The sequence below is a fragment of the Pyrenophora tritici-repentis genome, chromosome 1, assembly GCF_003171515.1.
Source record: "Pyrenophora tritici-repentis strain M4 chromosome 1, whole genome shotgun sequence".
Classification (NCBI taxonomy): domain Eukaryota; kingdom Fungi; phylum Ascomycota; class Dothideomycetes; order Pleosporales; family Pleosporaceae; genus Pyrenophora; species Pyrenophora tritici-repentis.
Window position 1 is genome coordinate 4,305,472 of NC_089390.1, and position 26,595 is coordinate 4,332,066.

The 26,595-nt window shown below is 51.0% G+C and overlaps 10 protein-coding genes across 10 annotated transcripts; 5 read left to right on the top strand and 5 right to left on the bottom strand.

Moving 5' to 3' along the window:
* Positions 1 to 770: 770 nt before the first annotated feature.
* On the bottom strand, positions 771 to 3,063 carry PtrM4_016960 (MelB, Na+-melibiose symporter and related transporter; the record flags this gene model as incomplete). Its single annotated transcript, XM_066103253.1, has 3 exons — positions 771 to 854; positions 959 to 2,491; positions 2,674 to 3,063. 3 exons carry the CDS (start codon positions 3,061 to 3,063, stop codon positions 771 to 773), a joined length of 2,007 nt encoding a protein of 668 aa, XP_065965455.1.
* A 1,158-nt stretch (positions 3,064 to 4,221) lies between these two features.
* PtrM4_016970 (uncharacterized protein) lies at positions 4,222 to 4,410 on the bottom strand (the record flags this gene model as incomplete). The annotated part of the gene is made up of 1 exon (XM_066103254.1): positions 4,222 to 4,410. The coding sequence occupies one exon, from the start codon at positions 4,408 to 4,410 to the stop codon at positions 4,222 to 4,224; it is 189 nt and encodes a 62-aa protein (XP_065965456.1).
* Positions 4,411 to 4,554: 144 nt separating this feature from the next.
* On the top strand, positions 4,555 to 6,405 carry PtrM4_016980 (NhaP, NhaP-type Na+-H+ and K+-H+ antiporter; the record flags this gene model as incomplete). The annotated part of the gene is made up of 3 exons (XM_066103255.1): positions 4,555 to 4,686; positions 4,734 to 5,256; positions 5,303 to 6,405. The coding sequence occupies 3 exons, from the start codon at positions 4,555 to 4,557 to the stop codon at positions 6,403 to 6,405; spliced, it is 1,758 nt and encodes a 585-aa protein (XP_065965457.1).
* A 574-nt stretch (positions 6,406 to 6,979) lies between these two features.
* Positions 6,980 to 8,322, bottom strand: PtrM4_016990 (Glyco-hydro-6 multi-domain protein; the record flags this gene model as incomplete). The annotated part of the gene is made up of 4 exons (XM_066103256.1): positions 6,980 to 7,497; positions 7,551 to 7,778; positions 7,833 to 8,005; positions 8,060 to 8,322. The coding sequence occupies 4 exons, from the start codon at positions 8,320 to 8,322 to the stop codon at positions 6,980 to 6,982; spliced, it is 1,182 nt and encodes a 393-aa protein (XP_065965458.1).
* Positions 8,323 to 12,210: 3,888 nt separating this feature from the next.
* Positions 12,211 to 13,955, top strand: PtrM4_017000 (PotE, Amino acid transporter; the record flags this gene model as incomplete). The annotated part of the gene is made up of 4 exons (XM_001931590.1): positions 12,211 to 12,372; positions 12,425 to 12,495; positions 12,546 to 12,742; positions 12,793 to 13,955. The coding sequence occupies 4 exons, from the start codon at positions 12,211 to 12,213 to the stop codon at positions 13,953 to 13,955; spliced, it is 1,593 nt and encodes a 530-aa protein (XP_001931625.1).
* A 433-nt stretch (positions 13,956 to 14,388) lies between these two features.
* Positions 14,389 to 15,714, top strand: PtrM4_017010 (tRNA A64-2'-O-ribosylphosphate transferase; the record flags this gene model as incomplete). The annotated part of the gene is made up of 2 exons (XM_001931591.2): positions 14,389 to 14,934; positions 14,989 to 15,714. 2 exons carry the CDS (start codon positions 14,389 to 14,391, stop codon positions 15,712 to 15,714), a joined length of 1,272 nt encoding a protein of 423 aa, XP_001931626.2.
* Positions 15,715 to 16,725: 1,011 nt separating this feature from the next.
* Positions 16,726 to 18,030, bottom strand: PtrM4_017020 (sugar kinase; the record flags this gene model as incomplete). Its single annotated transcript, XM_001931592.2, has 1 exon — positions 16,726 to 18,030. One exon carries the CDS (start codon positions 18,028 to 18,030, stop codon positions 16,726 to 16,728), a length of 1,305 nt encoding a protein of 434 aa, XP_001931627.2.
* Positions 18,031 to 18,690: 660 nt separating this feature from the next.
* Positions 18,691 to 20,134, top strand: PtrM4_017030 (PlsC, 1-acyl-sn-glycerol-3-phosphate acyltransferase; the record flags this gene model as incomplete). The annotated part of the gene is made up of 4 exons (XM_066103257.1): positions 18,691 to 18,878; positions 18,933 to 19,176; positions 19,230 to 19,675; positions 19,729 to 20,134. 4 exons carry the CDS (start codon positions 18,691 to 18,693, stop codon positions 20,132 to 20,134), a joined length of 1,284 nt encoding a protein of 427 aa, XP_065965459.1.
* Positions 20,135 to 20,655: 521 nt separating this feature from the next.
* Positions 20,656 to 21,821, bottom strand: PtrM4_017040 (putative set domain-containing protein; the record flags this gene model as incomplete). Its single annotated transcript, XM_001931594.1, has 2 exons — positions 20,656 to 21,654; positions 21,702 to 21,821. The coding sequence occupies 2 exons, from the start codon at positions 21,819 to 21,821 to the stop codon at positions 20,656 to 20,658; spliced, it is 1,119 nt and encodes a 372-aa protein (XP_001931629.1).
* A 1,330-nt stretch (positions 21,822 to 23,151) lies between these two features.
* PtrM4_017050 (Trichoplein multi-domain protein) lies at positions 23,152 to 24,054 on the top strand (the record flags this gene model as incomplete). Its single annotated transcript, XM_066103258.1, has 1 exon — positions 23,152 to 24,054. One exon carries the CDS (start codon positions 23,152 to 23,154, stop codon positions 24,052 to 24,054), a length of 903 nt encoding a protein of 300 aa, XP_065965460.1.
* Between the last annotated feature and the right edge of the window lie 2,541 nt (positions 24,055 to 26,595).

A 26,595-nucleotide genomic window follows, 5' to 3' on the forward strand; every position in this document is an offset into this window, starting at 1 on the left:
CTGCACGTCGCCCGCCAGGCGGGCATCCTCGAAGGAATGGTAATATACCACCTAGGTTGTGATGATGTCTCTTTTACTGGACTCGTACGTTGAATGAGAGACCGTGTACTTGCTGTGTAGTGATCGCAGGAGCAGTTGCATGGAATGGGAGGTAGGTCTTGGCTTGGGATGATGTTGGATGCTTGGTTGGTTGGTGGGGCTCCTCGTGTGGCCTTGTCTGTTTATTCTGTTGTTGTTTCCTTTTATCATTTTTTTGGCTGTTGGTATTTGATTCCCATATATGTCATCATCTTATTCTTAGCTGATTATGATTTTCCCGTCGAACTAACTGTGTGAAGTATATGTATGTATATATTCTTCCCTCCGTGACGTGCACAGGTTTTGAAGTAAAAGGATAAAAGGATGTGTATTAAACGCCGCCAGCTCTGTACAAACCTTTGATCCGGTCTAAACGACCACGCCCACGCCAATATCCAGTCCTTACTCCCAAAAGACCCGATTCCGTTCCATTTCATCATTGCTCATAACTCCATGGTCACATGATGAAGTGAAGTGAGAAGCGCCAGGCAAACGCAGAACAACTATATGCTTGAACTCCATTCCCTTTTCTTTCCGTTCCTTTGTGCATTTCCAACCCCGTTTCCAAGCCTACCCAAAAGAAAAAGAACCACCTCACCATCATCTACACAGCGAGGCCGCGAAGCCTCCCCTTTTGTTCCGTTAAAAAGCTACTATCATCCCTCCTCAACTTTCCATCAATCGTCTACCCATCAACCCAAAGTTTCTACCCATTCCTCGACTTTGATGTAGGCAAGACGACACGACGGCAAAGAAGCGACAAGTGCAATTGGCGTCTAAGAGTGGCCACGGATTCAGCATCAGAGTCATCCTACGACATGCGTCTGCGTCTAAAAAAGGGTTCTTCAGCCTCCTCCTCTTCTTCCTTCTCCTCGTTGACTTGGAGCGTGAGCCATGCGGCAGCGAGGGCGCAGAGGCCACCGAAGCGGAGGACCCATGCTACGCTTGTGTCGCCAGCGGTGCCGCGTGGTTTTTGGAGGAGCTTAAACATGATGGCGCTGACCAGGGTGGCGATGACTTGAGGGGCGGCGATGGCTACGTTGTGGATGCCGAGGACGACGCCGGCAGAGTCTGCGCCGGAGCCGTCGTCTTCGCCTTCGGCGATGAGCTGGGATTCGCGGTCGCGGGGCTTGATGATGCCGCGGCGGATGGCGTCGCGTTTGGAGATTTCAGACGAAATGATGGCAAAGGGGGCCCAGTTGGTTACGCACCAGGGGATTCCTATGGCGCCGACGAGGATGGTAGCGCCCCATGTGCTGTGGACGAAAAAGGTAAGTACCATGAGCACAGCGAAGAGAATGTGCGAGATGAACCAGGCGCGACGTAGGGTGAGTGACTTGATCTGCAACATCTCCAGTGACTTTGAAATCTTCTCCATGATCGTCGTCGGGGTTCCTCTTGGTGTGTGGTTCAGGGCAAAGTAGCCGGAGCCGCCCATGGAATGTGGGGTTGCGGGTGTCATGGGCGTTGCTGGTGTCATTGGACGATCTGGCTCCGGTGCTTGGAAGGTTGGGGGAATGACAAATGGGAGAATGACAGAGGAGAGAAAGGTAGTGATGGCGAAGATGAGAAGGGCTCTAGTGCCAATTCTTGTACCGTCTTCTAGGACTTGATCGATCCTGGAGTCTGGTAGATGAGGGTCTTTTTCGAAAATGGGATCCGCAAAGATCTCGCCAACATAGGTAGTGATGTAGAAGAGGAAAGGAAACCATCCGATCCAAGCAAAAAACTGGACCGCACAAACCTTTTTGATCTGTGGAGGCAGTTTCTTGACTGAGCGCGCAAGACCCCTGAAGAAAGCGAGGACGCCATCTTGTTGTTCGGCAGGAGCCGTGTCAAACTGTGGGTCGCGTTCGGAGCAAGTGGAGCAACTGATGCCAACCGTGACAGCCATGACAAAAGAGGCGATGGCACAAAGAACCTTGAACTGGGTATCACCGAGCCATGGGAGGTACTCCGGTAGCTTGACATAGCCGGCCAGGTAGCCTAGGATATTGCCAATACCCGCCGAACGCATCAACCATGCGTTGGCAGACTCTTGTTGATGTGTGGGCGCGACGTCGACAATGTATGCTCGTACACCAGCTTGGATGACGTTGATAGCGAAGTCCAATACGTATACGAACAGAACAGCGAAGAGCATGATGCTCGTCTTGACAAAGGTAGACTCTGGGTTGGCACCGAAAAGACCTAAGAAGCCTCCGATGATTTCCTTTGCCCAGGACAGAACCATTAGGGAGACTATGGTTGCGGCAGCGCCGCCAATGATGAACGGTCTCCGTTTTCCCCAGCGCAAGCGGCAGTTGTCACTCTTGAGACCGACATAGGGCTGGACGAGTACACCAGAGAGAGGGCCGGCGATCCATACCAGGGCAAGCATCGACTTGCTCAGGCCGAGTGAAAGGAGATAGGGCTGTGCAGGGTTAGCGTCATGTGCACATGTGAAAATAGAATCCAGTGTCGGACAGAGGGTACGGGCAGCGACAGAGCGATACATGCATGCCGATCTTAGAGCCGCATAGTACCTACTAGGGTCTCGAGGTACATGCAGGAACCGGGCCGCGCTCGTCGCACTCAGACAGGAAAAGTACGTACCGAACCGTTTGAGGTTTCGACTGACCAACCTATTTGCAGGCCGAGGCCGCCAAAGGTGAGCAGGAACAAGAACCAACTGCTCTTGGTCTCCTCGACTTGTTGTTCACCCATCCAGTCGTCATCTTCGTCGTCGGGCGACAGGGCCTCCTTAAGGAGTGGGTCGACTTCGGAAGACATTCGTTGGGGTATGATGGTAGGTTCGGAGTCGGTTATGAATTCCACGTGGGGGTGGCCCTCTGCGTCTGGACGTCCACCAGCTAGGGAGTCGCGGCCAAAAGAAACGAGTTTGGGTCGAGGTCTTGGGCGAGATGAAGTGTCGATTTTAGAGGGAGGCGAAGAACGAGGTGAAGACTCGGGCTCATCACCGCCATGGGGCCGTGAGGAAGACATGTCGTGTGGTGTTGGCAGGCGACGTGGTCTGCCCTCGTGGCTGACTGCTAGGGTCGGCCAAACTAGGATTGGCAGGACCGAAGGGGTGTGTATAAAAGTTGGGTGCTTTTGGCAGTGGAGTGATGTGGTGCGAGAGGGCAGGGTTATCAAGAAAAGTTTAGGAAGCGCGGCGGAACTAAATCATGCATCCGCGGTGAAAGAGCCGCTAGTTAAGTTTTGCTGAGGATCGGGCTGGGATCGCGACCAAACAGTTTACGATAAATGGTACTATACGGGACTACGGAGGTGGAGGAGAGAGTGGACGTAATAAGCAGGGCGGGATGGGGGTGCTAGCGAGAGGCGGTGTAGGTCATGTGCAGGCCAGCCGTGTACTTATGCGAGGGCTGGGTGAAGGGGGTCTAGTAAGTCTTGCAGGTGATTCCAGGTAGATGTCATGCAGGTTGGGTAGCCAGTGTGTGTGTGGCTATGACGTTGCTTGGATGTCGACTGCGACCGATCAGCGGTTCCGAGACCCTTGTCGGGCCTGGTCGGAGCTGGTCGATGGTGATTGGCTATTGGTGTCTTCGCTGGAACAGCAGCCGAGACATGGTTGGAAAGCGACACCTGGAGCGCAGGCAGCGACGCGTCGGTCATCAGGACCCTCTATCAAGTGAACATCGGCCTCTGTTTTCTGCCTCGACGCCTCACCATTGCATATCATCCGGCCCTTTCACTCGCGCGCACGTGCCAGCCCCGTCTTCGTTGCGCAACCTTGCCCTGCCCACAATTAGGTAGCATCGCATCCAAGGCCGAACAGCCACCTGTACCTGCACCGCATCTGCACCCGCACCCCCTCGCTCTGCGCATAACCGCCCGCGACGTCGCCCACGATATCACGGCTGCTGATGACAGTCCGGCTTTGAGTCCAGCATGGCGTCGATAATGGGGTGGTGGGCCATTGGCGAGCTTCTCAGTATGCGACTCCGAATCTTCTAGAAAGCGTCAATATGGAAAGCACGAATACTGACCACACGCCACAGAGCGCGATGCATCCGACGCAGACCCGGACGGTCAGTTCTCCGGCATCCCCAGCGACGAACCCCCCCAATCTAATGCGTCGACACAGACGAGCCAGAGGCAGGACAGAAGGAGATATTCACATCATGGGCCCTGTCCATTCTAATCATCCTGCTCATAATCGCCCTCTTCACGAGCTACATCCTCCATACGCGGAAGATCCAGGCCGTCCATGAGACGGTTCTCTCGATTTTTGCGGGTACGTTGTCCCCACGGCTCACTGATGTCGTTACCCACCTTGGCGTTCGTCAATACAAGCTCGGCGTAGTGGGCGTAGTCGACTTTGTCCATGACTTGAAAAGCTCGATCACTTGCAGGCAAAATTCGATCACCCGCACAATTGTGGGGTAATCTGCACATGTCCACTGGCCATGGCGTTCTAGCTCACCTCGTCATCGTATCGCGCTACAGACATCACACTAACGCCTTTCAGGAATGGTCGTTGGTCTCATACTACGCCTGTCAGCGCCCGCCTCAGTGCGCGATGCTGTTAGTTTCGACTATCAGATGTTCTTTAATTTGCTGCTACCTCCAATCATTTTGTCGGCTGGCTACGAACTACATCAAGTGAGCTGGACGTGCTGCTGCCATCACTCAGGTCCTAACATTACTAGGGCAATTTCTTCAGACACATCGGCACTATCCTTACCTTTGCTTTTGCAGGCACATTCATATCCGCCCTAGTCTTGGGTCTTATCTTGTTCCTGTGGACAAGGATACCTCTCGATGGCTTCAAGATCAACTTTGTCGAGGCCATGTCCGTCGGCGCCACTCTTTCTGCCACCGACCCTGTGACTATCCTGGCCATTTTCGACACCTACAAAGTTGAGCCCAAGCTGTACACTCTCATTTTCGGCGAGTCAATTCTCAACGATGCTGTCGCTATTGTCTTGTTCGAGACGGCGCAAAAGTATAAGGATGGCGCCGAATCGCTGGGACTTGTCAGCCTATTCGAGGCCTTTGGTATCTTCTTTGGCGTCTTCTTCGGTAGTCTCTTCATTGGTGTCACTGTAGGCATCGCTGTGTCTCTCATGCTCAAGTTCACTTATGTCCGTCGTTTCCCCAAGACGGAGAGTTGTCTGATTATCCTTACTGCCTACCTGACATATTTCTTGTCCAACGCAATCCACATGTCTGGTGAGTATTGTAGTCTATTTTACTCAACTCTTGCTAATGAGATCAGGTATTGTGTCGCTACTGTTCTGCGGTATATGCTTGAAGCACTACGCTTACCACAACATGTCAAGGAGAACCCAACTCACTACCAAATTCGTCTTCCAGATCACATCGCAGATCTCGGAGAATTTCATCTTCATTTACCTCGGACTCTCGCTCTTTACCGATGATAAGCTGGATTATAAACCACTCTTTATCTTGATCACTGTAGCCGGAATCTGCGCCGCTCGATGGTGCGCCGTATTTCCACTCTCTAGGATTATCAATGCTGTTACGAGATATCGGCAACGCCGTCGCGGAGAGGAGTTGGTAGAGGAGATTCCTTGGGCGCATCAGGCTATGATTTACTGGGCAGGTCTGCGCGGTGCCGTCGGTGTCGCACTAGCTGCAGGTCTTACAGGTAACAACGGCGATACGCTACGAGCCACTGTGCTTGTCGTGGTCGTCTTGACGGTCATCATATTCGGAGGCACCACAGCCCGCATGCTGGAGATCCTAGGTATCCGCACCGGTGTAGTAGAAGAGATTGACAGCGACGATGAATTCGACATTGAAGTCGTCACCGGCGGAACCTACACTCGCAAACAAGGCCAAGGCTACGGCCACACACCCCGCCCCAGCCAAAACGGCTTTACCCTCAACAACGTAAACGGCGCAGACGCCACCTACTCCAGCGGCTCCATAAACCGTGCTAGCCCCCCAATCCGCCCAAACGGCGCCACACGCCGCAACTCCAGCCACCCCCGCGCCCGCGATGGCGCTGACCAAAGTCTCCTCAGCCCCGCTGACAGCGGCTCCGCAGACGAAGACGACATCGACCTCGATCTTCCTCCTAGCGCACGCCGCTCCCCAAATCGCATCCCCTCACCCATGGTTGCAAACGACGGCTCTCCTTATCCCACATCCGGTCATCGCCCGTCGGGTTCCGCATCCGCAAACGACGGCGGTGGGGGCCCCAGCCGTGTCGCCACCGCTACCGGCGCTGTTAAACAGCTCTTCAATGAAATCAGCCATGATCCCGCCAACGCTTTCAAACAGATTGACGATGGCTTTCTTAAACCGCATCTTTTGCTTGATCCGGGTAAAGGGCCCGGGCCGGGTAATGTGTAGATGTGTATCACTAGGTTGGGCGGTTGGTTGGGATGGGTATCCCATAGAGTGGTGGGCGAAATCAGCATTTTTTGTGGCGTTGATGGTCTTTTATCTTTGTGGGTGTGAGGTGACGATTGATCTTTTATCCTTTCGGATCGAATGACTGCCCTGCTTGCGCCAAGTAGGGTGTGTATGTCGTAGAAATAGCTCGAGTGAGCCCTGAGTTAGATCTCGTTACAACGACGTTTGTATCATCGTTTCTGCTAAACATAAAGCTCTTTTTCCTTCATCATCGTGATTTCTGTTCGCTCCCTTTTGCGCACTTTTCCGCTATGCAGAGTTGGTTGTACCAGAGCACTGGTTTATGAGGGAATAGAATAGTGGGTGGGTGTAGAGTGGAAAGCGGTGGAAAACCTGCATGCTGAGATGTTGGACTCGAGGGGAATAAAGGATGAAGAATGAAGGTAACGAGCGTCTTTATTTTGTTCTGTTCCGAAAATGTATCAACAAAGAAGTCAATCTATATACAACCCCCACTCATCCCCTCATCAAGTCCCTCGTCCCCCACCATCTTGTCCTCATCTGCCGTCTCTTAAAAAGCCGGTTTAGCATTCTTAACCAACATCTCAAAGTACGCCTGATTCCACTGTCCCGCCTCAGGACTAGGCTTATACGCATCACTCTTCCCGCAAAAAGAGTCATACCGCGTCGCACTACTATCGCTCGTGCCATCGCTCTCACCACCAGGTTTGCCCCAAACAAAGCTATCCACGAGACTGGACCCCGTGTTTGTCGTGGGCCGGACACCGAAGCCAGCGCCGTTGACATTGCACCAGTCGCCCCACTCTGCGCGCAGACCGGTGACGCCGTTGCGGCCTGTGTCAACGATTGCTTGGCCTGGCATGCCGTTCTTGACCAGCTCGGGGCTGATGAGGCCGATGTAGAGTTTTTCGTTCTGGGCCTTGTTGTATTTTCCATCGGCCGAGTTTGCGAATTCTCCGGGGGAGAGGTCCCAGGCGTTCCAGCCTGCGATGTTGGTGCTGATGCCGCGCACTTGTTTGGGGCTGCCGGCGGCTTTGTAGACCGTGGCGAGTTCTTTGGCACCGGGCTCTGTGAGAGGATTGGGTTAGTAAGGGGAGGTGAGGGGGAGAGAGGAGACGTACTGATGTTGTCGTCCCAACCGAGCCAGCCGCCGTGGCCGGCATCAATGTACATGGCAATGTTGGGGAGGTTGAGCTGCTTGAGAGCGTACGCGACACCATCGCGGTAGCCAGAAGCTGACTGCTGGCATGCCTGGACGTTGGCGTTGGTGACCAAGTTGGGCAGAGAGTCTGGCTCGATGATGAGAGAGATAGCCGTGTTGGGGTATTTCTTGAAGATGGCCACAATAGCTAGATATGGCGTGAGTATATTTTTTAATATCAGTCAAGCATTGGCGAACTCACGGTCAATGTACTCCGTCTTGTACACGTCAAGTTGACCCACGGCGAGTTCACCGTTGGACGCCTTGGCGGCACAGTCACGACCGGGCAGGTCGTAGATGACGAACGCGGCAATCTGGTCACAGGAAACGTTCTTGAGCTCGTCCTCGATCATGGCGATCTTGGCACGGGTGTCACTATGCAGCTGTTAATATCTCAGGAGCCAGTAGAATCACAAACAGAGAACTCACATCCAGAAGTAGGTTCCTACATCAGCAACCTTCTTAGCGGCTGCTGCCAAAGTTGAGTCAGTCATGGCTGCCGCAGCCTTGTTAACCTCATCGGCGTAGAACTTGTTGGCGTAGATCTTGCGGCCAGTGAAGGGGTTGCCAGTCAGCGTGACTGGGCTGGAGCATGCTGCACGAGCAGCCAATGGGCCGTTGTCGGCAGGAGTAGGAGCGGCGAGAGCGCCAGTGATGGCCGAAGCCAAAGCCACAGAGTAAATACCCTTCATGTTTTCTCAGGAGGAATGAGTGAATGAAAGTCTGGTGGTGGTTGATGCTCGTAGCTTCACGGAACCCAAAGCCTCTTATACCAACGTTTGTGAGCGGCTCGGGTGCCACCCCAGCTTTGAGGTACCAATTCATCAGGAATCAGGCCCGTAGACTGCGGACATGGGGTATAACCTTGGGTCTGTGCGATCAGCACTTGTGAGATGAGGCTTAAATGAAGGTATATCAACAGTGTTATGATCTTTGCAGGGTTTTCCGTCAAGTGACTCCAGTCAGATCAATGACAAGTACATACTTGCGCGATGGCGTCAATCTGCCACCCTCCAGTAGCACCTCTTCAGCTGGGTGATCGTTAATCAAAATACCATTGCTATGCGTAGATCGTTGAATGTGATCAGATAATGCCGCACTGATGGACCCTCTAGTCCCTCTCACGACTGTAATCTGGCATTGAGATATTAGCTAAACGTTTGCCCCCAACTTTCGTGTTTCTCAAAGAAGTTAATCGCCAAGGATAAATAGATGAACATATACATGAGACAACTTGCGGTTGCGGGGGTGCTTATGGTCCGGGTCTTCTACCCCGCGATCTGCACACAGAGTTTCCAGCCTTTCCTCGAAGGAACATAGAAAGCTGCCTTGGGGTATAATAACTGAGCCTGTATGGTACAGTATTGGTCAGTCTTGATGATTATGCCCCATTCTCAACTCATGGTACTGTCGGGTAGAATACCGCTTGCCAGACGAGATGTGTTCGTGCAGCTGTATGGAAATACGAATGATCGGGCCGACCGTCGAAACTGTGTACTCCAAGTATACTGTCTGATAGTACGCGTTCATACGTTTATCGTATGACATTCGTATGTCACCTGCTACTAAGATGCAGTGATAATGAGTACGTTTGTAGAAAGACCAATGGAGATGGCTGCTGCAATATTGTTGTATGAGCTGTTGATGAGAGAACCAGCCTATGGTGGAATACTGGCGGGTACATGAGCTTGACCCGGAATTCTTCGGTCGAAAAGCTTCTAGAAACGCGACCATGTACACCTGACTGTTGGAGTAGATGGATGTCGATCTTGGAGGCTCTTTAATCTTGCATTTATCCTGAATCACACCGTATGCGAGGCAGCCGCAGTTGACTTGACTGGCCAGCGATATAGCCAAGCCTCGTTAGGGATGCATACTTGCTAAATGGGACGTCTTGTAAGGTGGAGTGAGCACATGAGGCAGAATTCTGGAAGGCGGGAGATGGCAGACAACGGATGGCTGCCAGGCATGGATGTCTTCCTGGTAACGAAAGGACAGGGAGATGCGGTAGGCATACCACAAAATGAAGTAGTCGTAAGGAAAGAAACTGTGCACAAAGGCTTACTCGATACTTTGCCTACGATATCTTACCCGCTAATCTATTCGCGACTCGTTCTTTTCGTAAACTGCGACACTGGTCGGAGTCAAAGGTTCTGCTGAATACGGTGCAGCCAAAGAAAATGAGTACCTGCATATTGCTTCGTGAACCGTTACTTCCGTAAGTACCAGGTAGGGACTGTGTCATGTCCGGCTGCCGCGAGATGTTGGCAGCACCCACTTCGGTATTTGCAGGGCACAGTGCATCGGCAATTGCGGGGAGTAGTCACAAGTGCTCAGCTTGCGTGGAGTGCTGACAGCGCTTTTTCCAAACACGAGACGTGAGTGGGTGAGCGAGGTGAGGTTGTTTGGATGTCGGGTAATTACCCCAGGCGATGTCTGCCCACGCTAGGGACCTGTCCATTCCTACTCGGTGATAGTGTAATATGGGTATACTCTTGATCTATCTAAGCTTCCGCACCGGTGTGTCGCAAGCCTTAAACTCGAGGAGAATTCTTGAGCTTGTACAGACGTCCTTTTACTTCAGAACGTTTGTTGGAAATCGTTGGAGACCTGTACGAAGATGCATCTGGTGAGCTGTATGAAAATAATCACAGCATTCGAGTTTCCGCAATGCTCACCTCCCGGAGATCGGGCGCTACTTCGATATTACTAGTTAGACCCTGGTATCAGCGCACCTATACCACAGCTGTATAATCATATCTGCCATATTGATGCTACCAAGTTTCTAGCAAACCACATAGTTATACTACACCATTCGATAGACTTACCGTTGTCGTTCTAGGCAAGGGACATATAGTAGGATTTTGTAATCCTAACCACCTAATTCATGTCAATATCGATAGTCGCTATGTGTATAGACATCCGTTTTCCGGGTACGCATCTCGAACATCTAGTTTGGAGTACTCACGGTGTTCGCGAACCCATCTAATAGAGGATGATCTGTATTGAACATGATGATGTCCAAGATTTATTCAGCACTTATTTTGCAGTCAAATTCTCATGCACTGTGATACTGGAATGGTTGCTCCCAATGCCACCTGGGCTGACGGCGACCAACGTCCTGCTCAGGCAGTACGTAGACGTGTCTCGTATGGCAATAACGGCTTTGACTACGCATGATCGCGATCTCATTATAGTATTATTTGTTGTTATTGTTATGGCTAACTGTAGACCCGGCGTTTACTGTAAGAGAAGAAATATCTTGCCCCGTCGTGAAAGTGTCTGCTCGAGAATCCACACGGTATAGTGATTGAAGGCGATTAATCTTCTGCCGTGTAACCAGCTATGTATGTCCCAAGATACACTGAAAAGTCTACCAGTTGAGTGGGCAACTGTCTAAATAAAGCCTGCTTGATGATGAGTAACGTGAGTGACGATGTATACTTTGGGTGGTAGAGATCCCCAATTTTTTTACAAGCTGATAGGAAAGGCATATTTGTCGACACTGCTGTCGTCAACTAAGAGCGCATTCATAACAAAAGGAAAAGTTTGTAAGTTTAAGGAGAGGCGGACCAGAGATTTTGTCGCTAAGCGTTTGAGCTTGGCCTTGTTTCATGGAGATAACGGGAACCAGAGAAAAATGGCGGCTTTTCCTTGCCCATAAAATTGATGGTCTAAACGTGGAGTCCAAGAAGGCCTGTCAGTCAAGTACCGCATGTTCACCATTTGTCCCGTAAATTTGGAAGATGCGACCGCGGCCTCATCCGAGATTTGTGCGATTATGACATAGGCCATTGCAGCTCACATGATTAGTCTTGCTGATGGGAGGCTGGCGCGGAAGCCAAACAGCTATGGTATGCCAAGTGGGCGACTTAGGATGAATTTCTACGCATGTCAAACGTGCATGTAAGAGGATTGCAATTGTTGTGTGAAGACGCGATGAATTCCAGATGATGGTGTTGCAGTACTGTAGGAAGGTACGCTAGCGAAGGCGCGTGCTCAAGAGCGAAGCGGCTGGCGTGCTTGATCAGTGGCGGGGTCGCAAAGGCTTATGATCATGCAAATCAACACGCCTATGGAGATGCGTGCGTCCACAGGCATATGATCGAGCTATAGCATCTTCGTATAGGTGCCTAACCTACTCAGAGATGCTACAATACGCGACTTATACGCCCGACTCGCTGTGGTGGCATCACGGTCACATTGCGACGACCATAATAGGGTATAATCCATGTCCACGCGTGACAAACACCATTCTCCATCTCATCCCACTTAAGATATCGATAGGTAACAACCCTTGCGCAGGCGTAAGAGCCCTGGAACTTGAGCCGCGTCCAACAGGCCAGACCGCCTTGGCTAGGCTGTCTCGACCATTGATTCGACTAGATGGCTTGCTGCATGAATGGGCGGCGATCCCAACACCAATAGTTAGTATCACACGGCGTGAAAACAGCTTGTTCAGAACATCTTCCATCCCCTTCGTTTAGTTTTCAACACGACTTTACGTTTTGTCGTCTTGCTCTTGGTGGAAGAGTTCTTTCTTTGAAGCTTGTCGCTGCCTCACAGCCCCTCCTTGCAAAATGGCAATCTTCAAAGACTCGAAACCGCGCGTCTCTGTCGCTGAATTCGACATTGGAATCAGTAGCTCCCAAGATGCCGAGAGACTGCAAGTAGGCGCATTCGGTGGTACAAACCACGATGCTTCCGATATGCATAGGATGGGAAAGAAACAAAAGCTTCGGGTACTTTCCCAGAAGCCCCAATAGATCGTTGTTTTGCTAACTGCGCCTTCAGCGAAACTTCCGCCTAATTTCCATGATAGGTTTTGTGGTTGTACTCCAGTCAACGTGGGAGAATACACTTCTGTGAGTGCCTTACCTACCACAGAATCAACATGTACTGACATTTTTGCAAGTTATACTTACTTCGGGATATACAATGGAGGCTCAGCAGGTATTATCTGGATGATGATCATCACATGGCTTTTTGTCCTGGCTTTGGTTGCCTCTCTCGCCGAAATGGCATCAATGGCACCGACCGCTGGCGGTCAGTATCATTGGGTCAGCGAGTTTGCACCGTCATCGTTCCAAAAGTCACTCAGCTACATCGTGGGTACGTTGAATCCGAGCTTTCTATGTTTCATGTACTGAAATACGTCCCAGGTTGTGCCACGACGGTCGGTTGGATTGCCGCTATTCCTGCATGCGCGCAAATGCTTTCGAAATCCGTCATCGGTATGATCCTTCTTGCATACCCAGATTCCAACATAGGACAGATATGGCATATTACACTCCTCATGATGCTATTCATCATCCTCATGGTCGGATTCAACATCTTCTTCACGAAGCGCCTGCCACTTGTCGAGGTCTGCATGCTGGTACTGCATGTAATCGTCTTTTTCGCTTTCTTGGTCATATTTTGGACAATGACTAAGCGCGAACCTATGATGAATGTTTTCACGACATGGAACAACTATGGAGGGTGGAGTTCACAAGGTCTATCGGCATTTGTCGGCTTATCCACCCCGCTCTGGTGTTTCATCGGACCTGACGCTGGAGCTCACATGTCCGAGGAGTTGAAAAATGCTTCTTCTTCACTTCCCAAGGCCATGATGTGGGGCGCATTTCTCAACGGGATCCTTGGATGCATCATGATGATCACCTTTATGGTGTGCGGTGGTGCTTCAGAAGGTGTCATAGCGTCTATGACTGGCCAACCCGTGCTACAGGCCGTCTATGATGCGACGGGCTCCATCACAGGTACGGAAGTTATGGGAGCTTTACTGATCATCCTGGTCTTCTTCGCTGCCGTCTCTGTTACTGCTGCATCTTCGCGTCAGATCTGGTCTTTTGCTCGAGATAGGGGACTTCCATTTTCCCCATGGATTGAGCAAGTGCCCGCTAATAAGGATACTCCCGTCAACGCCTTGCTCGTCTGTTTGGGCTTAGCGCTCGCGATCACATGTATCAACTTCGGTTCAGACGTCGCCCTAAAGGCAATAGTTTCCATGTCGAACGTGGCGCTAATATTGTCCTATATCATCTCGATTGGATGCGTTCGGGCTAAACGACTCCGAGGTGAACCTCTGCTTTCCCGACGCTGGAGCTTGGGCAAATTTGGGGGTGTTGTCAATGACCTCGCTCTCGGTTTCTTGTTTGTATCATTCTTGTTCTCTTTCTTTCCTATGATACCGAATCCTACTGCCATCGACATGAACTGGGTATCAGTCATGTTTGGTGCGTTGGTAATTTTTGCCACAGTCAACTACTTTGTTAGTGCGCGAAAGAGCTATACTGCCCCGGTGTCGCTGGTGAAGAAAGATTAGATAGTAACGCATTATAAAAGTCTTATGATTATATCTCATAGATCAGTCACCACTTGAGAAATGTCCGGGGAAATGTCCATGGGTACGTTCGAGACAATCATGCCGTACACCTCTGGATTGGATTTCGCGTGTGAGCTTCCCACTAACCTGAAATAGCCTAGCGCTGTCTGTTTTGACATACTAATGGATCCTTCATCCACCCAGGAGCAACTACACAATCACTTCATACTCCTCACATATAAGTACGCCAAAAATATTCACCACCTACACAATATCGTCTGTGACATCTTGCACCATCTCCTAGCCACGCTACTAGAATTACCCCCTTCAGGATAGGGTGCGGGGTATGCACATATGATTGGTTGAGGGCCTTGCATCAAGTCACATAGCAGCAACTTCGGCACTGGGAAATAGCACGGTATCTTCGATCAAGATGTCTCAGCCCTTGACTGAGGCAGACATCATCTTTCCACACCTCTCCAATACACCAAATCTCTCCAGCACACTTTCATCCCTACGCCGCTCGACACTGTCCACACACAACCGTCTTACCTCGATAATATCTGACAGCAATTTTGTCACAACGGTTGCATCCGCGTACGATCTACCGTTAGTAGCTAATGAACGCTGCGGTAGCTGGTATATCCCGCCGTCCCAAAAGTCCGGATCAGTCTATTTCAAAAGTACAGACGGCCATATGGGTGAATGGAGCTTTAGTCTAAGAAGACTGAACTTGCAGTTGCTGGATGTAGTAGGAAAATGGGGCGGGGCAGTTGTTGTGGATAGTACGAGGAGAGGCAAGAGTATGCCTGACGCCTTGAGCAAGACAACACCGATTTGGTGTTGTGTCATGAACAGAGCTATTTTTGGCGAGGAGAAAAAGCAAGAGACGAGCTTGTTCACGCCGCCACAGGCTGTGAGCGAAAGTGAGCATGCGCAGATGGAGAAGAGGATAGATGGTTTTGTAAGGCAATTCCTGGTACGTCGCTAATCCTGTGTTCATCATCTCCGTGCCACAGCCTAACCAGACCAGGAAATCTGCAAACCCAACATCCCAGATCTACGTAGTAAACTGCAAAAGCCACTTCGACCTATCTGGATTACGCAAAAGTCTTCTCTCCCCGAGTCACCACCTTCTTTCCCGGATTTCCATCCTATCGTGCTTTGCACGGCATCACGACGTGTCCACGGCGCAGAAGCATCAGAAAGCGGATACATCCAGGGTGCTGCCGACGACCACGAGGCATGGTCTCACGGCCTAACGTCACCGCTATTCTGGAAACACAAAGACGCATTGATAACTACAAGCGAAGAAGATGCCCCTGCCCTAATTAAAAAGCTCATCTCTTCAGAGAAAGCCAGCAACGCAATCGCAACCCTAATCAACCCCACAACTCAAATCTACATCTCCCCCAGCTCAAACATAGAACTCAAAACCTTCGACACCGTAATCGGAGCCACCCCCACCCCCTTCTCCCCCGATGAGATCAAACGCGCAGGCGTAAGGAACTACCTCCACCTCCCTTGCCAACCCGGGAAACTCGGCTCTCGCGATCTCCGCACCCAACTCCCTCGCCTCATCCCCTTCATCTCCTCGCTCTCTTATGAAGTTGGGAAGATTTTACTTTGCTGCCCAACAGGCAAAGATCTCTCTGTCGGCACAGCGCTAGCACTGCTCTGCCTCTACGCCAACGACACGGGCGTTCTTGATACCGGAACCCCCGCGCCCGGCAAGAGAGATAGGGAAGGCGTTTATTAAACAGCGGTTGAGTTGGATTACGACGAGTGATCCGGCGTTGAATCCTAGTCGCTCGACGTTGCAGAGTGTTAATGCTGTGTTGTTGGAAAGTCGGGATCCTAAAGGTAGTATCCCCATACCGCTTAGACCGTCAAGCATACCACTCTCATCCCCTTCCCCACGACAATCCCTCCCATCCACCATCTTCACAACCCTACAATCGCCCACGACCAACGACCCAGCACCCTGGCTCTTCACACGCACACTAACCTCAGCCCTCCCCACGCACCCGTCCGGCCGCGTAACAGGGACCGCAACATTTACACTTTGCCCTCTGCCCGCTAACTTCCCGCCTACGCTGTTGTATGCGGAGGAGGGCGCGTTTGTTACGGATACGGGGGTGGAGTTTGGGGTCAGGAAGAGGTATGTGTATCAACTGAAAGGCACGGATGATGAGGATGGAGGAGAGTACATATCCGTCTCCTTTTTCAACGACGAAGCGATGCCACGGTCGAGTATTGAAGATGGTGTTGGAGGGAAGGGGGAGGGTGTTGGGGGGGTTATTTGTTGAGATGGGTGAGCTTATTCCTACTACTGCAAACCCAGGGGTAGATATGGTGGAGGGGATGTTGCAGGCGAAGAACAAGGAAACGCATCTTTGTGCTCAGGACTTGTATACAGCGAGTTGGAGTTTTGGAAGGGGTATGTTAGGTCGAGAGGCAGGGGTAGGGGCTGGAAAGAGAGAGAGAGAGGATGTGTGGTGGGAGGTTCGATATGATGTTAAAGGGCCGAAGAAGGAGTATGTTAGTAAGACTAGGTATACACGTGTGTAGGTTGGGGTGAGGCCGATGATGGGGGTATGTAGATGAATATATTCTAAATCCGGTACTACTTCTATACCTTGACCTGAATGTGTAGAGTAGGGTATCTAATCTCGCACAACAACAAGCAACTGCACCGAACGCCGTCGTATGCTCATACAGCTCCACAGTCCTTCCACACAGAAACCCAACTCTCTTGAGCTATACAATCTTAACCCTCTTGATCCCCAAACGGATAATTAAACTTCAACAGCGCATTCAACCCCCCAACCCAATGGTCCTCAGCCATATCCTCCTTCCCACTCGTACCCCTTACAATACTCGGCACGCCACCCTCCCAGCCCCTGGCATCCCTCTTCACCACCTCACCCCCAATCCTCACCTCCATGCCCGTACCCAGCTTTTCCGTAATCGTGTTTCCATCGATGCTGACCTCGACTTCGCGGCCGCGGTTCTTCTTGCCGAGACGCAGTGTGATTGGCGTTTCGGCGGGGAGGACGAGCGGGCGGAAGGATAGGGAGCGGGGACATATGGGTGTGAGACAGATGGAGGGGACGAGGGGGTGGACGATGCTTCCACCCGAAGAGAGGGAGTATGCGGTTGATCCCGTGGGTGAGCTGATTATCATGCCGTCGGCTACGGCTTCGGTGAGAAACCGGTTGTTGATGTAGACGTCGATTATTTTTAGGTGCGGGCTGGAGCCCCGGTGTAATGTGACTTCGTTTAGGGCGTATGTATCGCTGGAGCCCTCGTCGCTGCCGATTCGTTGCCCGTCGGGCCCGAAGACGCCGACTTTAAGTCTGTTGCGGAGGAGGATGCGTGCGGTTCGGTTGCTGCCCATTGCTTTGCCGCGTATGTCGGCGTAGCTTAACGGGCGGTCTAGAGGGTCGTCGGGTGATGTTGGTGGTGTGGGTGGGTTTGCGCCTAGGGTGTCGGAGAGGGTCGAGTAGGTGTCTGGCGCACCACTCATGTAGACTTCTCGGAATGCGCGCTTGTATTCTCGGAACTTGAATTCGCCCAGGAAACCAATCGTGCCCATGGCGAAGCTTAGGACGGGTGGTACGCTGTCGGCATGGCTGAATAGGCTGCTAGCTCGTAACAGCGTGCCGTCGCCTCCCAAAGTGCAGACCAGGTCGGTTTTATCCGTAAGCTGGACAGCTTTGTCGTATGTGTATACGGGGAATAGTAGCTGCTCGTGTAGCTCCTGGGCAGTCTCGGGTTCGAAAAGAATATTTATCGACGGGTAGGTGGACCGTATATGGGACGTGAATTTGATGACGGACTCGGTGATGTTAGGCGTGCGCTTCTTCTTTGTGACGAGGATATTCCGCGGTGGTGAAGGCCATTGCAGGCTGAGTAGCGTGTTGGCCGGGGACTGGATGTACGACGGCGTTGTGCGCGATGGAAGCTCAGAGATGTTCCTGATCTCAAGAAGGCGCGCAGTGCAAGAAAAGTTACGTACTTGCCGAGTGGGCAAAGCAAGACGCCTCCATGGCAGAATGCGACGAACAAACATGTTCTGGAAACAGGCTGGAGCAACAGGCTATGGAGGATTTTGCACGCGATAATGTGCGCGGAGCTTGAATCGGAGCGTGGCCGCCATATGACCGGGTGATGACGAGTCAATTCATGGTGGGATGAATTGTCTTGCTGTATTTCGAGGAAAAAGCTCCGTGTGAGGTGGGGTGAAGGCTAGGATGCGGAGATAATGACAGGCCAGCGACTAAACTCCATCTTCACGTGAAACCAAGATGACAGTCGGAACAAGATGGAAATTGCGAGTGAAAGGAGCCGGAGGGGCGTTAGCGGCCGAGTCAGGACAAGCTATCCCTGCTACGTTGGTGGGGTACTACTGCCCGTGTCATCATCCGACATGCACATGGAAAGCTGCGGCTCGGCATCAGCTTATTCCTCAACCCGGGAACCATGGATGCAAGTTGCGCCATCTTCCACACGTCTCCATATCGTTCTTTTGGGCGTCTACAGGGGGGAAACATTGCGTGAAGGCTGTCGCTCGCTACTTGTTTGGTGCCGAGATACACGTCGTCCGTATCTCACGCGTCCACCTGAGCAATACGACTCAGGCCAGCCCACTGCGTGCACGCGCACACTTGCACCAGACGTTACTACAAAACTCCTGACATCTGTCCCTGCGCATGTCCCGGCATAGCACATTATGACTACCAAAGGCCTCCGGCTGCGACAGCCGCCTGTCTCCGTTCCCGTTATCGAGAAGCTGAAGGCACAACGGACCAAAACACCAGACCCTACAAAACACCCAGCCGGCAAAGTCAAACATGGCCTCTTTACCCAGACGCTCCGCATGTACTTGTTTGGAGTCTACTTTGCCATCAGTATCATAGCGTTAGTATACACCCTTGGCTGACTGCTGCCTGGGATACTAACAACATGCCTCAGCATTGCCATCACCCAATACATCGGCCTGCCATTGTATTTCTATAGTAGGGACCTCTTCTACGCATGGATGGCCATGTCGAAGCAGCATTTCGGCAGCGTCGTCATGACCATGACATACTGGTGGGCGCCTGTCACTATGCGCGTCAGTGGAGACGAGAGTGTGAGGGGACAGCTGAGAAAATCAAAAGACGGGAAACTCGAATGCGACTTCCCCGAAAGACTGGTACTTGTTGCGAACCACCAGGTCTGTCCCTCCCAACTACCCTACCACCAAAATTAAAGGCTTACGCAAACCAGCTCTACACCGATTGGGTCTACATATGGTGGACATGCTATACCGCTTCCATGCACGGTCACCTATACATCATTCTCAAGGAGTCGCTCAAATATATACCCGTACTTGGCTGGGGAATGAAGCTCTTTGGCTTCATCTTCCTCTCGCGCAAGTGGTCGACCGACAAGGAGCGCTTCCAGCATCGTCTGAGGAAGCTGAGCACAAGCCATAGCGGCCCGTTATCAGGCTCAAAGGGTCTTGATCCCATGTGGTTGCTCATCTTCCCCGAGGGCACAAACTTGAGCACAAACGGTCGCGAGTCAAGTCAGAGATGGGCAGCAAAGAACAACATGCCGGATTTGAGACACGCCTTGTTGCCGCGGAGTACAGGACTTTCCTTCTGTCTGCAAGAGCTCAAAGGCTCCATCGGTCATCTATACGACTGTACAGTAGCCTATGAAGGTGTCCCGTAAGTTCTCGCTACTACGCTCTCGTCCCTCATTAATCTAACAAGCCACCCAGCGTAGGCCAATACGGCCAAGACCTCTTCACCCTCCGCGGCACCTACTTCCAAGGCCGCCCCCCAAAATCCGTAAACATGTACTGGCGCCGCTTCGCCATCGCCGACATCCCCCTCCACGACGAAAAAGAGTTCAGCGACTGGCTCCTCGCCCGCTGGCGCGAAAAAGACGACCTCCTCCAATACTTTGTCGAACACCAACGATTTCCCGCCGACGACGGCGTCACACCGAATGTCAACGGCGGAGAACCGCTCCAGGGCCCCGGATGGATAGAAACGGATATCAGACCAAATAGGTGGTGGGAGTGGTTGCAGATTTTTGTTCCTACGGCTGCGTTGGGGTTGGTAGTTAATGTGTTTGTTAAGATTGCGGGGATTGTGATGAAAGTTGCGCGAGTACGGGATTGAGAGATGATGATGGGTGGGTTCTGCGGAGGGATAGGCTAATGATGATGATTATGCTGGGTTTTGTTTACTACAGTTATTGTCGTTTGCGAATTTGCGCTAGGTAGACCGCTTTTGATACCCTATGTCGACGTTTCGTTTTCTTTTCTGTCATTGCCGCTCTGCCTCTCCTCTCCGCATTAAAGACCGAGTCAAATATATATTTATACATGTTAGTAAACCTAATTACTCGCAAACTGACGTTTTTAATTCCCCTCCCCTCAGGGAAGAGAACTTATCCTCAGAGACAACGTAAGTTACCTGAGATGATAGAATATCAAGGAAGCTGCGTGGGTAGTCTTGTGTCGATACTACACCATTGTAATCTAGACTCTTGTGTACGACCGAAATATCAAACGGCAAGACTACGTAAGTGCTCTTTTCTGCCCTGTTTTAGAGTTGGGATGAAAGAAGGCGCAGACTGAGGATAGAAGACCAATGGAGAGCATGTAATAAACCCCATCTATCACATGCCTTCCTTCTCATCAGCTCTCAAGACCCTCCATAGTCTCCACAACTGTCCTTTCAATCTGCCGCCACCTCCTTACCAGCGCCTCCCGCTGCTCCACCCGACCAACATCAAGCTTCTCAACATCCACCACTGTCTTCTGAATCGTTTCCACAAATGAATCCAAGATTCCCTTCAGCGTACCCCTCACTCTAGGCGCAAATTCCTCGCCTGCCTCAAAATCCACAAACTGCTCCCATTCCTCTCGCGTACAACACAACATGCGCAACGCAACCTGCGTCCTAAAGCAACCCCCCGTCTTTGGATCAAGTATATACTTACCCAGAAACCCCCTATCCTTCAATGCATCTTTCTGATCTTGCGTTAACCGTGGTAAAATGGCCTCATCGAGGCAGACTACATCCCAGCAATTCTCCGTAGGCACAAAGCCATACTCGGTAAGTAGGAAATCGGTAGAATGGGATCCATAAGAAATGTGGAGTTCCTCGCCTGTGCGATAATCGCGGTCGGCGATGAAGGAATAATTTTCAGATGCGAATCTTGCTTCACAGCCCACGTCGGCGTGGTTGAATAGGTCGGCGACGGGGAGGATGGCGAGTCTGTCGTCGTGGGGTAGGCGTTCCATGATGGGTGTTGTGCAGTAGAAGGAGCGTGTGTTGACGAGCAGCCAAGCGTGAAGATACTGATCTTGGGAAATGTTTGAGTAGGCTTTTGAGACGATGTCCCAGTCTCGCTTGAAGCTTCGCTGTTGTTTCATGAGTAGATCTAGGGCTGGTTTGGGGAGGAAAGGATGGAGCTCCGCTGGCCATAGGAAAGGCATGCCGGCTTCGAAGGAACTCAGGTCTGGGAGTGTTTTGTTTGGTATAGCGAAGGTGTCTGTTTTGTCTAGGGAGAGATATGTGGCTAGTAGGGCGTGGAGTGACATATTTCGGGGTAGTCTTCGTGAGATGGCTTTTGGGACATGTTTTAGAGTTCGGAAAAGTTTGAAGGGGACGAAGAGGATGGTTTCGCCGGCCTAAATGTGGTTAGAGATGGATTTGAAATGGTGCTTAGGTTTGGTACCTGGATGTCGCGTGTCGCGATGATTCCTGTGCCTCTACTGAGAATGTTTTGAGGCTTAATCCCGCTGAGTTTGATACCTCGTTCAGTTGCCCATGATAGTAGCTCTTCGTATGTATCCATCGTGGGCGAATTAGTGTGGTAGTCACGTTATCCCTTTGCCTTGCACTACTCCTGATCACGTGTTCGCCCGTGTTTAGGTGATGTTGACAGGTACGCGGAAGAAGAAATTTTCGTCGTCTGGCTAAGTATGAACAGCGGATTTGGAGCATCCAGACGCAATACGACGTTTGTCTATTTGACTACGATATGTAGAAGAAAGATCCCTGCTTGTTGCGCGGCAGTGTATTAAAGCAGAAGATAGTTGCAGAAATTGGAGATGGTGATGGTTTAGCGCGGGGGCCGGTTAACGTGTCTGTGCGCGTGATGCCCATAATCGCGTGCCGCACACCCCGCAACATCAACACCAATCCACCCTTACCACTTCAACCACCCATAACTCCACAACCATGAGTTGTATCAACGCTGCGATTGAAGCTATTGAATCGCGTGATCCCGGAGATAAATTTACATACTCTGAGGTTGCGCGCCGCTTTGGTGTTGATCGCTCTACGTTGTCGCGACGCCATCAACAGATCCGGGGCTCAAATGAAGCCAAATCACGTAATCAGCAACTCCTTCACCCACACCAGGAGCTACAGCTTCTAGAGCACATTGACGAGCTTACTGAGGCTGGCTTACCACCGACGAGGACTATGATCCAGAACTTTGCTAGTGCTATAGCCGGAAGGGCTACCTCCCAAAGCTGGGTGACGCGCTTCTTTCACCGTCATCCCGACGCGATTATATCACGTTGGTCAACTGGTTTGGACCGCAATCGCCACCGGGCTGATTCTGTATACAAGTACGAGTCGTACTTTGATCTACTATCTACTAAAATGGCTCAGCACCATATTCGGGCGCAGGATGTATATAATATGGATGAGAAGGGATTCCTTATTGGAGTGACGGGGAGGAGTAAGAGAGTGTTTAGTAAGCAGAAATATGAGACTGGGGGCTTTAAGAAAGTGATACAGGACGGCAACAGAGATTGGATCACTGTTATCGCTGCTATATGTGCTGATGGGAGTACGTTACCGCCCGCGATTATATACGAAGCTACTTCGGGCAACATGTACGCCAGATGGGTTGATGATATCGCAATTGACGATCCAGTCTACGTTACCTCAAGTCCCTCAGGGTGGACCAATGATCAGGTAGGCCTGGCATGGCTCGAACAGGTGTTTGATCGCCATACGAAGGAGAAGGCCGGCAATCACACACGCTTACTCATCCTTGACGGCCATGGGAGTCACGTTACTATGGAGTTTATTGACTACGCGATCGCCCACAATATTATGTTACTCGTACTACCCCCCATAGTACCCATACGCTGCAGCCACTCGATGTGGTAATGTTCAAACCTCTGGCAGCCGCGTACTCACTCAGCTTGCAGCACTACCTCCAGGCGAGCCACGGTCTCTTAGCTGTGAGGAAGGATGACTTCTACCGTCTTTTCAAGCCTGCCTGGGACTCCTCTTTCATTAAGAAGCACGCGTTGAAGGCATTTAAAGCCACTGGGATAGCTCCTATAGATCCCGAAGTAGTACTTAAAAAGTTCCGAAAGTCAACACTAACAGCACCGCCGCCACTAGTGAACGTGAGTAGAGCTACTATCACGAACCTCATTAATCAGGCCTACGATCCGAGCTCTATTGCGGCCAACAACCTCTCAGAAATACTCCTCCGCCTCCAGGCTGCCAAAGAGATCGCCGAGTACGAGAAGGACGCACTGCGCGCGGCGCTACACGTTCACCAGAAGCCCCGCAATCGGCACGAACCTCCCCTAGATCTACAGCAGCGAAAAGCGTTCCATTCAGGGGCAGTTTGGTGGTCGCCGTGCAAGCTTCGAGAGGCCCGCTTCAGGCAGCTAGTGAAGGAGAAGGAGAAGGAGAAAGAGCTACTTGATAAGATAGAGTTGAAAGAGGCAAAGGAGAACAACAGGATCTATCAACTTAAGATCAAAGAGGCAGCGCGGGCGGCGCGTGAGGAGGCAAAGAAGGTGCGGGATGAAGCCAAGGCTGTAAAGGCTGCCGAACTTGACGCCAAACGACGCGATCGCGACGCTGCAAAGGCTATACAACAACCCCAATCGGGCAAGCGTAAGGCTTCAAAGCCCGCTGCAAAGCAACAGCCAAAAAAACGACGCGTGGGTGGTGCTGGCGGTGGTACTCTGGCTGAGGTGGCTGCACCGGCTCCCCCACCAACAACCACCCGACGCGGCCGGGCCGTCAATACTCCGGCAAAATATAGATAGACAAAGTTGTAGAGCTACGTCTATAGATCAATACACCGGAAAATCTCGCGATAATAGTTATTGTACGTGGCTGCGCAGCCTCAACTTTGCCGTCGTCGCGATATTGGTGGGGTGTGCGGCACGCGATTATGGGCATCACGCGCACAGACACGTTAGCTTGCCTGCCCTGTAGGCTGCAGCACTACAGCGTTTTGAGACTAGCTCCAAGACGACAAGGAAAGCAATTATATGACGACTGTCACAATCTCCAAAGGTAAGGCCCACAGCGGGACGGCAAGTGGGCGTAGCCCGCCTTAACTAGGATCGTAAGATTATTAAGTGCCTGTGTAAAGGCGGCGCTTTACCTACCCCAATCCTGCTTTCCAACCCGCTGGAATGAACCAGTCAAGCTTCGGCAAACAGAAGTGCTTTATCTGAAACGGTCGAATGTAAGCCTACAGGATCAGATGGAAGCTCTGGTATGTGCAGTGAGTTTAAGAGCCTATCAGAACTTGGAAGCTATAACGTGTTGAACCAGTCAACTAATAACTCATTCAATGTCGAGCCATGTTGGTTTCGCGCCAGCTCATAATCACGGTAGTAACATCAGGTTATCGAGGGAAATTTGTTGGTGAAATTGATTTTGGCATATGTTTGACTGCTTGCTTTGATTTTCTTAGTATTATCTTGCGACGACTCTGGTTGCGATGAGTAGAAATCAGCTTCTGTGATCGGACTCCACTACATATATAACCGTATCTTGGGTAACGATGTTTTCATTCTGTTCTCTACTTTTTATTACGATTGTGGGTAGGGTCTATGTGCGATCATCCCAAATAAAGATTTTCCTAGCTCAATTATGGCGGCTAAAATCCCGTTTAGACACAGGCCGCCTCTGAAGGTTGAAAAGCCACTGAATAAGGCTGTTACTATCGGCTTAAGACACTAGATCACTGCTAAGTTTATTTTTGCACTCATGGAAAAAAAGCGACCTCGACGTCATAAGTAAATGTGATAAGAGGGTGAAAGTGTTGATTGGTAATCTTGCGCCTTCGATATGGAAGGGCAGAGATTGTGGCTGCCGCCATGCGAATTTAGCGATGGCGTACGCATGTGATCAAGAAACTGTCTCAACTGATAAGCCATGTGAAGGCACAGCCGTAAATACAGCAATACGATTTGCCAAAGTTTGTACCCGCGGCTTTGGCCCCCTAACTGCTTCCTGGAGGTGTTGTGGGTGAAGTGCGCTCTGGTTCTTCACGTATCGGTCATCTGCGCCCCTGGAGATACTTCATGAAAATTCATTTTCATTCTAGAATAGCATATTCTGAATCATTTCCTTGGCCCCAAATAACGTTTCAAGATGACTTCAAAAATTTCGCATATCCAGATGGTGATTGTACGTTCTACAGATGTCGGGGAAATATGGAGCGCAACAGTTGTGCGTTACGAAGCGACGACGGGTGTTAGGATCCAATCTCTCGTTGGACCCAAGAGCGTGGACGAGATTCTTATCGATTTTAAAGATAAGGAGAATATCTTCGCAGGTCGCCGCCATGATGGTTCCAGAGTAGACAAGTTCAGATCGTTGGTGAGGAAGAGCCTTGGTCCGATCGAGATGTGGGGTAAGGTGATAACCAACGCGACGAAAAATGTAAACGGTGTATGCGCTCTTCGATATTTGATGTAGCTGACCCTTGTGATGCGACAGATTTTCCCCGCCTCTGAAGCCATCTTCGCTGCTGTTCAGTATCTTATCAGCGTACAGTCCCTGCCGCGATGTGGAATCATAGTTGCTGATAAATCTAGACTGCGAAAGCCGTATCCGCCGATTTCGACAGACTTGAAGAGTTCTTTGAGGAGCTCTCTTCTTATCTAACACGACTCAAGGTGTGGGAGAGTGAAATTCCACAGATAACAGAGCTTGAAGAAGTCATGACGGAAGTTTTCACATCGGTCCTTGTACTTTGTGGAATTTGCACCAAATACGTCAGGATGCGAAGGCTAGGTTAGTAATAATCTCCCTACACTGCCTATCATGGAGTTCACCACTGACACGCATATTTCTGCAGTCAAAGCATTTCGAGCTCTAGCGGGCGAAGATGACGAACTGAAATCAGCATTCAACCAATTTCGTAAAACGATCCAGAGAGAACAAGGCATAGTTCGTAACTCAATTCTAGCAGGTGTACAGCACCTCAAGCTAGGGAACAAAGCCGTACATAAAGATGTTACAGAGACCCTAGTGTTGACGGAAGGGATAGAGACCGCAAGACTGATGATATTGTTATCGGCACAAATGGGATACACAGGTACCTAGAAAGTATGGTTAGATAAATCTTACACCACTCAGATACTAAAACCTTTTACAGCTCAAGAAACCACAATCGAGCGTAAAAACATACTGTCGTGGCTCTCTTCTTGTCGGATCGTGAGTATCGGTAGAGGCGTCGGCTGCTGGACACTTCGGCCCGACTTCGGCCCACCTTGCGCAGAGCTTAGGTATACCTTCGTAGTAGCTATGTTCGTAGACAAAAAGAACAATCACCGAACAGAATGCAT